We start from the raw sequence: 11,120 nt of genomic DNA, 5'->3' as shown, positions 1-11,120 counted from the left end.
ATTCCAGCATTACGTTGCATTATTACATACACCAATTCCCTTCATGGAGCTATATAGAGACACAAAAATAAAACAACTTTTTAAAAAATGTATTTTATAAGCTGAGGATAATTTTTGACAGAATAAATTAGGGCTGGGGGAATTAACGCGTTAATCTTTGCGATTAATTTGAGATGCTTAACGCGTTAAAAAAATAATAACGCAATTAACGCAGCACTTTTTTTTTTTTTCTTTTTTTTTGCCTCGTTTTAATGATTTCCTGTTGCGGCTGCTATTGAAAAGGCCAAAATGCCCACCCCTCCGTGTTCGGCGATCAGTTTTCATTCTCGCGCAGCTTTCATGAGCGCGTCTTTTCCGCGCCGCGCTCTCCGTTCCGTGTGTGTGTGTCGGCGCGCTGCTGCGCCGCTCCATGTTTGCGCTGCGCGTTCTGCTCTGTCGTTCACGGCCCAAACGCAATCATGTACCGATCACGCACTGGAAAAGCAAAGTCCGCTCAAATAACCTGAAATTTCTCTGTAGTAGACTTCTGTTTGCTGAGCTGGTATAGTCATGCTAGGCAACAATGGTAAAATGACCTGCTCTTATCACATGCTCTGGTAATAATAGCTTTGTAGGACTATATTTTATTTTGATAATTAGTAAAAAAAAAAAAAAAAAAAAAAAAAAAAAAGTTAAATTGATTATGTTGATTGATTATTGAAAAAGAATAATATATTGATATAGGCTACTGATGTTTAATATTATTTTAATACAGGGCTATTAATTAAGTTATTCTAAGTTTAAATATTGATGATTACAAGCTTGGGGGAAATGCAATTAATTACAGCAAATTGTGCAATTAATTGTTTTGTTTTTTAATAGATTCCCAGCCCTAGAATAAATCATTAAACATTTCCCACTGGTTTTAAAGGGACAGTTCACTCAAAAATTAAAATTAGCCCTTGATTTACTCACCCTGAAGCTATATAGGTGTATGACATTCTTTCAGACAAATACAATCGGGTATGCATTGATTTATGCCAGTGATCTCAAACTCATTCCTGGAGGGCCACAGCTCTGCACAGTTTTGCTCCAACCCTAATCAAACACACCTGATCCAGCTAATCAAGGTCTTCAGGATTACTAGAAACTTCCTTGCAGGTGTGAGTTGGAGCTGGTTGGAGCTAAACTGTGCAGAGCTGTGGCCCTCCAGGAATTGAGTTTGAGATCACTGATTTACGCCAAAAGAGTAACCCTTGAACTTGACGCACAACCTAATTACGGCAATTGATGCCTCTCGCGGTTCAAACAAACAGGGGGTGTTTCTCAATGGGTGCTTCTCAATATCCCTCCTCGTGTCCTCGCTTCTCAGTCCTCCATCCTATGACCCGAAAACCGATCGAGCTCAGCCATCTTGAAGGACATCTCAATTCTCTAATTGCACCACGATCGAGGAGTGAGGAGGCTTCCTGAGGAGTTATGAGCAAGGATGCACAGGTGTGTCCTATGCGGAAGTGTTTTATCGACTAAACGTGACGCACGTATAAATTGTCCTCCCCCTTCACATCGGTCACAATCAATTTAATTTATACTTTACCTTTGCAGTTTATATAAGCCACACATCTCACATATTTCAACAGGGTATCTTGCTTTATTATTATTTCTTATGAATTTCTTAAATAACCAAACTTCAACAACATAAGGGCAGATCAGTTTGAGCGCAGCTGATGACGCTGTGGGGTGACGCTTGAGTGATCAAGTATTCCAGTGTATAAAAAAGCTTTCATTCGATTCCTCAGTCCTCATTTTCTTTCCTTGCAGCCTTCCCTCGCATCCTTCAGGGGATGGAGCTGAGACCCGAAGAAAGGAAGTGAGGAAAGGAAACAAGGATGCACCAATAAGAATTGAGAAGCACCCACAGGGCTGGGCAACTGCGTTCATCATTATGTTGTACATCAAGTTCAAGGGTTACTCTTTTGCCGTAAATCGATGCCGGAAGCTAGATATTTTAGTCGATAAAGTTTTAATGTTTTTCTTACACGAACACTTTGCTTCACTTCTGACGACCTTTATTAACCCCACAGATCCGTGTCGAGCACTTTAATCATGAATAGATGCACTTTAATGGACTTCCAAAGTCATACAGCCATTCACTCCCATTATCAAGCTTGGAAGAGCCAGGGCATGTTTTAATATAACTCCGATTGTATTCATCTAAAAGAAGAAAGTCATATACACCTAGGATGGCTTCAGGGTGAGTAAATCATGGGCTAATTTTCGTTTTTGGGTGAACTATCTCTTTAACAGTCACATGTTTGTCTCTCCACTTTGATAGTACTGATCCATGTCTCTAAATAAAAAGCACATCAGTGTTACTTCAACAAACATAACAGTATATAAACTTTGTCAGAAAAAAAAAATCCCTCCTACAAAAGCACAATGTAGCCTACTGCATCTACCAGTTTAGAAACAAAATTGAGTAAAACAGGATCAGTCAAAATATCATCTGTAAACAGGGATCTGAAAGCCATTTGTTTACTTTTCCATTACATGTATTTATCCACACTTTCCAGAGCATCCTTTTTTGTGTACTTTTTCCATTCATCTGGAATCTGGCCATGTCCCTGGAATGTTTTACTGTAGTACTTTTCCAGATCTTCCTGAAATCTGCACACAAACCACTTCCAGTACGGCAGCTCAGATTGATCTGGGGTGATGCTCCAGTTAGCATAATCAGGACCTCCTTTTCTGTATTCTTTAAAGGGGACTTTTTCTTCTGAGGAATTTGGATAAAAAGATAGATCGCTCGCTACTGCTGTTGTACAGAAATAAACAGCCAAGTTTGTTGTTCCTCTGTAAAAGCACCCATTCATTCCAATACTGCGGTGGAAAGGAACGCAGTGATCTCCAGGATGGTCTACCATCGTGTTTGTGCAGATGGCTTTACAGAAAGGACACTGAACCCAACAGCACTGACAGAAGTGATCAATCAAAATCTCATCTGGTCTTTTTCTGCAATTTTCCATTTTTATGTCATTAATGCTTTTCAAACTGTTCTGAAGACTAGTCATCCTTTCCTTTAGACTGTCACTTAAAACATTCTTAAGAAAATCCAAGTCTTTAATTTCGCTGAGATCACCACATGAGTTCTCTGTGAGTTTCAGCTCATCTGTCAGGGTTGTGGTGAAGCATCTGAACCACATGTTGCCGTCTCCACTCCGACTCTTGACCTCCACTGTAGCTGCTTTAATCGCGTTACTTACAATCAGCTCTTTTTGTGTCAGATTTCCTTTGAAAATTGATAGAATCATTTTGTTTTGTTTGAAGTATCTGTCCACCTCATTTTTTATGAATTGTTTGAAGTGTTTTCTGGGATTATGAATGTATTTTATGTACTGGTCAAAATCCTCCTTTTCTGCAAGGGATTTCAGAATGTGTTTCTCCAGATTTGGTCTGTTTTCACGTAATGCTGGTATGTCAGACCTCATCTTTGCTGCCAAATCAATAGCAGTTGTGTTGTAAACTGCTTGTAGGATGGATGGCTCAAGTTTGCTGCAGATGAATTCACTCAGTATGGTTGTTGTTGTTGCTCCTTTGTAGTAGTTCTTGAAGATGTTCCAATATTGAGATTTCTGCTTCTCAAGATAAATTCTTGGGTCATTTGCATCTCTGAATTCTTTGTGAAGTTCAGTAAACATCTGTCTTGCAATGTCACAAACATGAAGACTGAGATCTATGCTAAACTCTCTTTTCAGTTTGTATTTTTGGTTCATGGATTCATGTTGCTTTACTGATTTTTTAACACAGTCTGTTATTTCCTGGATGTAACTGACATTGTAGCCTCGTGTTCCGACTGGTGACTTCTTCATTATCATCTCAGTGTCCTGAATAACTTTTTGAATCAGACGCCTTATCGAGGAATGACATTCAGCATTTAGGTCCATGTTCTCTGGCTTTTGAGTCCCTGTAATATATCCAAAACCAGACCAGATTTTTCGGCCAACTCGCTTCAGTATTCCACTTTTCTTAGAGCTCTTGTCAGCTTTCTCTGAAGATTGAGTTTCATCAGAATGCTCTAGATGCTTCTTCAGTCTCATGTAGACATAATAATCACTCTGGCAGTCGATCAGTTCATAGTCTTTCTGATTTAACCGGTCATTTACAAGAGTCAATTCCTGATCTTCAGATAAGATCCGAGTCACATCGTTCCATAAGTTCAGGTCTTCCATTGGAGGAGTATCTTTGGTCATTTCAGTGACCCATTTGCTCCACATTGTGTCAAACTCCTCCTTGGGCGTATGTTCATCTTTTACTGCTTTTTTCAGTCTCAAAGCTAATTCCTTGCTCTGACTGAAAAGCGTGTTTTCATAATCTGTCCTTCTTTGATCTAGCTTCTCCCTGGCTTTTTTCTGTTCAATTGCTTCATCTAACTTTCTTTTTGTTCCCTTTATAAGGTCATCATGAAGATCTTTGATTTTGGTTTCAAATCTTCCTCGCCACTGACACAGAATTTCTTTGTCTTTGTCCTCCTCAAAGTAAGACAGCATTGATTTTTCTACCTGCTCTTTTGTCTTTCTCATGTCAGTCAGTAAGTCATTTTCCTGAACCTTTATGTTTCCATTATCAATTCTATTTAAGAACTTGTCTTCAATGCTCAACATGGCGCTTCTGAGGCTCCATGTCCAGTCGCTATACTTAGTTTCTAGTTCTCTGTATACCGCAATCTCAAGTGTGTTTTTGAAGCTGAACACAAAGTTTTCATTTAGCAGTGCATTCCACAGATCACTAATACGCTTTTTGAATTGAGACAGTGTAACGCCGCTAGATGCAGAAGTTTTTGAGAGAATGGTGTCCTTCAACTCCTGAATATTTCTGCTGTAGTCTGGGTTTGGTGGTGCCATTGGTGGGCTGCCTTCCCACAGCTGAGCAAAATATTTTACATCGTTCTGTACGTCAAATGTTATGACATCACTGAAAAACTCTGTATCACAGTCTTCTTCTTTAGCAGCCAGTTTCGTCATCTCATCCAGTTTCTCCTGCAGACGTCTCCGTCCCTCCATGTTTTTCTCTCCGGCTGTGATATCTGAAACATTCTGATGTACAAACATGCAGCTTGGTTTCAGTCCGATCTTCTTCATCCTCATCAAGGCCTGAACAACAATCTGAAGAATGTCCTGCATCTCAGCTGTGTTTTCTCCAAAGATGTTGATCAGTGTCATATTTCCGAGACCAATAACAAACGTGGCCATTTCATTGTCACGATTTCTTGTTGATCTTCCAGCCAGTTCTAGGGCACGAAGTCCCTCAGTATCAACAACCAGAATATAGTCAAACTCCAACTGTGCTTTCATCTCCTCTGATACTCTGACCAACTGCATGAAAGCTCCTCTGGTGCACCTGCCAGCACTGACGGCAAACTGCAGTCCAAACATGGCGTTCAGCATGGTGGATTTCCCAGAGCTCTGAATCCCTAAAACTGACAACACATAGACTCTCCTGTCTCCCAGTTTCTGGATGAGTGCATCAAGAACAGCAGTAACCCAGATCAGAGGAACATGGGCAGCATCACCATCCATCAGCTCCAGTGGAAATCCAGACATCATCATCTCTGCTGCAAGACTCGGGAGTGAAGAGAAGTCAAAGGTCATGTCTTTCTTCTTCCTCTTCACAGATGAACATGATTCAAATATCTGACCGATTTCTCTGAGTATGTGCTCCAAGCCAAAGGTTGCAGCCTGTAATTTCTCAGATACTGTCTCAAGTTCTACTTGTGCAGCTGCCAGTTGCTGTGATTTATCCTGTTTCTTTTTAAGATTTAGGACTGTTGACCATTTTTCATCATACTGATGAAGAAGGGCAGAAAGACTATCAGCGGTGTAGTCATCCAGCAGGATTCCCAGCCATTTCAGAAAATATGACACCTCATTTCCTGCTTGTGAATTCAGATTTTGGATAAAGATTTGGATAAATTGACTTAAGACAGATGTTTGTTGCTGTTCACGAATTTTCAGCATTTCTGATTGCTTAGAACTTTTGTTCTTTTCAATGTTGCTCCCCTTATGTAATTCTCCTAATGTAGGTCGATGAAGTTCTTTATTCTTCTCACACCACTGATGCCACAGTTTTCCCTGCAATGGCAAAAATGATTCTTTGATTTCAGTCAGATCTTTATCCTGCAGTAAACTCATCATCTGCTGTGCTGCCTCTTTTCCTCTCCTGAGGTCTTTATCATTGTCCTCATCTACTCTGATACCGGAGTACTTGGCCACGTCTTCAAGCTTGAAAACAGGAAATGATTCAGAAGATAAGAGCACATTATTTATAGCTCTTCTAATTTCTTCAAACACAACTGACTTATTTTTGTCTTTCAAACCAATTTTGAATTTCCCTTTCCGTATTTTTGTGAGAGGGGAATCATTATCAGTATGGAGGCAGAAGAGTGGCTTCGAGTCCTTGTATAAGTTTTTGATCTTGGTCATGCTTTTGTCATTCTTGCCGAGTTGTGGTAAAATAGCAACATTTACAGAGGCCATTTCAGTCAGGATATCCAGCTGCTTCTCATTGGCTCCTGCATCACCATGGAGGTTACAGAATGCAACACAATGAGTAAATCTATCGGTTTCCTTTCCAGAGGGGCAGTACCAGGCGATCTCCACCAGTCCATCCATCAGTACTCTGGTTCTGCTGCTGCCCGGGCAGTTTCTGTGGAAGAACGTGTTGTGTTTTTCATTGATCAGGCTGTTCATTAGGTCAGACTTGGATGAGGACACAGGGCCAAACCTGAAGAAAGCCACCATTGGAGTTTCAGCCTTGTAGACTGGCTGGAATTTGCTAGAGATTTTACCCTTATCATCAGTTGTCTTCCAGCTCTTGTTGATTTGTCGAAATGTCCAGAGTGGGAACTCAATCTGTTGTTTGAATGGATTTGGTACAAGCAGAGGCAGAGCATACTGACACTGTGAAAGTTTAGTCACCATGAGCTGCTTTAGGAAACTATCAGCACAATGAAACACGGCCATCTGAACATCCAATAAGTGGACACCATCTAATTTGTTTTTTTCATCAGAGGGTTTAACAGTTACTCCAATAATATCATCAAAGTCATCACTATCATCTTCAGATGAGTCATTGTTCCATTGTTGCGTGTTATGTTGTTCATTATTCTCTTTAATCTGGAGGCATCTTGCTCTGTAGTCCATCATCATCAATTTTTGTAGAAAAACTGAAGCCAGCTCCTCCTCTGCACAAGACTGGGACTGTGATTGTCCAATTGGCTTGAGGAAATCTGCAGTTCTCAGTTTTTGTTGTTTGTCTTGAAGTTGAAGCCTGTCAAGGAGTTGCACAGCACCTAGCTGATAAAAATACATAGTATAACTGGTTAATAAGCCATGGAAAAGAATGTTAATTTGTACACTTTTTTTTTGGTAATTTAATATATTTAAAACATATGACATGAATATGCAGCCTGATCTCATTGTGTATTTGTGTGTAACATTTGCAGGTACAAAAACATGCATATTTGTACATTTTAATAGATGCTGCAATATAATATTGTATTTTTCAGAATCTAAAAGTTAAACATTATTACATATTTAGAAACATAAAATCTATTATATCATAAATATACTGTAAGTGTAGCTCCATTTTTACCTATTTTTACATATATTGTAGATCCCTTAACCCCACTCCAAATCTAACCACTTTTAAACAATAAAAAAGTAACAGTCAGATAAATGTACAGTGCCAATTATTTTAGTTACAATACATTATTATATTTTAGAGCTGCTTATCCCATTCCTATCTGTAAACTTAACCTTAACCATTTCTTAATAATATTATTAAATTGGTGGTATTAAATTGTTTTGGGTGAGGTACAGAAAGGAATAAATTGTTAATCACTGAGTATCCTGACTCTGTGTAGTTGCGCGATCGGTTACAAGACAAGAGCCAAACGTAACCTTCTTCTCTTTTTATTTACTGAGAATAGACATTTGGCTGCGTATGAAAGCTGAAAAATGAAAGTATATGGAGGTAGGAAGGCACATACAAATCCAATGATCGTGTCGCATCTTGTATTCTCAGATACCTTCAACTGATCGATTTTTGAAGGCAGCGTTATGTGTCCTTTGCTGGCTATGATATCTCAACCATGACATTTGGGCTAACAATTTTTCTTTTTTAAACTGCATCTGAAAGTTGCGTTTGGTGGTCAGTTTCTATGTAAATGTTGGTTTTTAACCAGCTTTTTCCCACTTTTGATGCAATTTCTAGTGAGAAATTATTATTGTATTAATTGAGTATTCGCTTAGGTATCACCAATGTGCTTTTTATTTTATTGTAGATCATAAAACCATTGCCTCATCATAAGTCTGTCTGAAATCAGTTGCCATTGTCTGATGATAGGGCAGCGAAGCAACCTAAGTGTGGGTATCTGCCTGTCGATGTAATGGGTGTGCCGAAAGGTCTTACAATTGGTCACCATAGCTGTCTATTAGGGTGTGAGGTAAGGTTAGGGCAGAGCCATTGAGAGAGGCTCTGGGTTAGGGGTCAGTTGCTATTGTAGCATTAGGTGTGTTCGACTGCGCAGACCGGTCAGCATCTGACTTGAAGCAGGGTACGCTGGTTACAAATTTTGACCGACCAGAGTGGCTGCACAAGCTCTGATGACGACACAGCTGTTCCAGGATTGGCCAGATTCACAGATCACAATGATCATGTGTGTTTCGTGTTTATTCTGATACATTCAGCTCAGCATGTTTTTATAACAGTAAAACTATATATTTGTATGTAACCATAATATTATGGGTTGCAGTAATCGCACAACGGTTAAACAGACTTTAATGAATAAATCTAAAAGAACGCGTAGGAGAATCTCAGGAAATATCACACAACCACAATTTAACATTGTCGACACGGAACCATGAACAGAGGAAACTAAGGGTTTAAATACCCAGAGATAACAAGGTAACTAATTGCACAACAGGTGAATATAATCCCATCAGAAAACTAACTAGCAAACAGAATTTAGGCAAAGCAGAACTGGGAACAGAATAAAAAACAAAAGCCAAACAGAACAAGAATGTTACATTTATTGTTATTTATAGGCTTTATGTTGAACTTTTTTTTGTACATATTGTCATATTGGAATTATAAGCTTCTATCTGCATTCTGAGTGGTTTTGAGATATTGGGCCCTATTTTAACGATCTGAAACGCAAGTGTCAAGCGCAAAGCGCAAGTAACTTTGTGGGCGGGTCTTGGGCGCTGTTGCTATTATACCAGCGGGATAAATGACTCTTGCGCCCGACGCAAATCTAAAATGGGTTGTTCTGAAGTAGCTTCATTATTCATAGGTGTGGTTTGGCCGTAACGTGAAATAAACCAATCAGAGCGTCATCTCACATTCCCTTTAAGAGCAGACGCGCTTGTTCTATGGCGGATTGCTATTATAACGGCGGATTTGCCAGACGCACGCCAGGAGCGGTTCACAGCTGAGGAGACCGACGTTCTCGTCAGGGCCGTAAAACACAGAGAAGTGACATTGGGGATGGAGAAACACACCCAAATTAACTTTGGTTAAACAGGTGTATGATAATTTGGGTTAATGTGTAAGCTAGATGTATGCTTTTATAATAAACTATCTATCTATCTATCTATCTATCTATCTATCTATCTATCGTAATAATGTATGATTTGCAAAAATGAAAACTGCTGCTTCTGTGTAGATGAGAGAATCAATATGCGCGTTGTGCACACGCTACATTGATTATGGCCAAGCATGCGCCCTTAAAATAGCATTATGAACAACGCGCAACGCGCCACTGACTTTAGACTAGGTTCCCTTTCGTCATCAGGGAACTCCGACGCCTCGTCGGGGGAGTTCCCCTGACGAATTGGGATCACACTAGGGAGACCAATTGCCTACGAGTGAATTAAAACGAGCCAATGAAAATTGGCATGCAAGATTTGCATTCCGCAGCCCGCCTACCAGCGCGGGTATAAAGGCGGAAGCAACGCATTGCATAGTGCTTTTAGCTGAGGAGCCGACCGATTGTGTCCTCTCTGAGTGAATGAGCTTTAAGATTGTATTTATCTTACGCTCTACGAGTCTGCTGTTTCGGGAAGGGATCTCTCTGTGTTGGTGAGACGGCGTTTCAGCGACCGCGCGTTTTCCTGTCTGCCGGCTGCGTCTACACTCTGTTAATTCAAAAGCTGTTTTTACAGCTGGTAAACGGTTGAGTGCGCACAGCGGGCTTGCAGTTTCCCCGCTGTGTCGCCGCGTTGGGTCCCTGTGTGCTTCAGCACAATAAAGAGAGTACTTTCTTCCTGAAAGAGCAACACGAGTGAAGATCGCGTCCTTTTCAGGATGACGTGATGACAGGATGTGTTTCTGGATGTGATCGTTTCCTGTCCTCATTTGACGGCCACGTTCATTGTTTCACATGCCTAATCAGTGTGTGAGACTACGTTCGTGGGTGGTGCATGTTCTCTCAGGAGTGCATGACCACGTCGGCACGTTGTTCGTCTCCCCCTTTTTTAAAAGGCTCGAGCCGCTCAGCGTGCCGTGTGCCGTCGAGCGCCAGCTGACAGCGCGGGTTACACGGCAACCCAGCGCGCGTCATTCGGCGCTCTAGATGCGCGATCGAGACTCGTGTACCTCTAATAAGTTGAGTCCCTTTGCTTATTCCCCATCTAGTTCCTTTTCAAAAAAGAGGACTACTGTGGCTAATAGCATTGGTGATCTGGGGGTTACAGTGCGGAACGTCTCGCCAGGTGAAAGACCCTCACGAGCTTCCCACTCCTCTAGCGCATCGCAAACATGCTGAGACTGTGTTCGTGGGTGGTTTATGCTTTCTTATGAGAGCATGACCACGTCGGCGCGTTGTTCGCCTTGCCTGAAGGCTTGAGCGTCCAGCGTGCCGTGTGTCATCGAGACGATGGCCACGTTCACTGTCTTGCATGCCTGGTTGACGGCCACGATCACTGTCTCACATGCCTAATCAGTGTGTTGAGACGGCGTTCGTGGGTGGTTCATGTTCTCTCATGAGTGCATGACCACGTCGGTACATTGTTCGTCTCCCCTTTCTCGTAAAGGTTTGAGCCGCTCAGCGTGCCGTGTGCCGTCGAGGCTTTCGGATGGGA

At 41.1% G+C, this 11,120-nt stretch overlaps 1 protein-coding gene across 1 annotated transcript in view; it reads right to left on the bottom strand.

Moving 5' to 3' along the window:
* Positions 1-2,478: 2,478 nt before the first annotated feature.
* The window catches only part of LOC307162408 (interferon-induced very large GTPase 1-like), a 31,808-nt gene continuing 23,166 nt past the window's right edge, over positions 2,479-11,120 (bottom strand). Inside the window, exon 9 of the mRNA XM_079877667.1 lies at positions 2,479-7,331. Coding sequence (XP_079733793.1) covers positions 2,526-7,331 — 4,806 coding nt within the window. The 3' untranslated portion in view covers positions 2,479-2,525. The remainder of the gene's footprint in view (positions 7,332-11,120) is intronic.

Source organism: Squalius cephalus (assembly GCF_949319135.1).
Source record: "Squalius cephalus genome assembly, chromosome: 7".
NCBI classification, from domain to species: domain Eukaryota; kingdom Metazoa; phylum Chordata; class Actinopteri; order Cypriniformes; family Leuciscidae; genus Squalius; species Squalius cephalus.
This window is presented reverse-complemented; position numbering and strand designations above follow the sequence as displayed.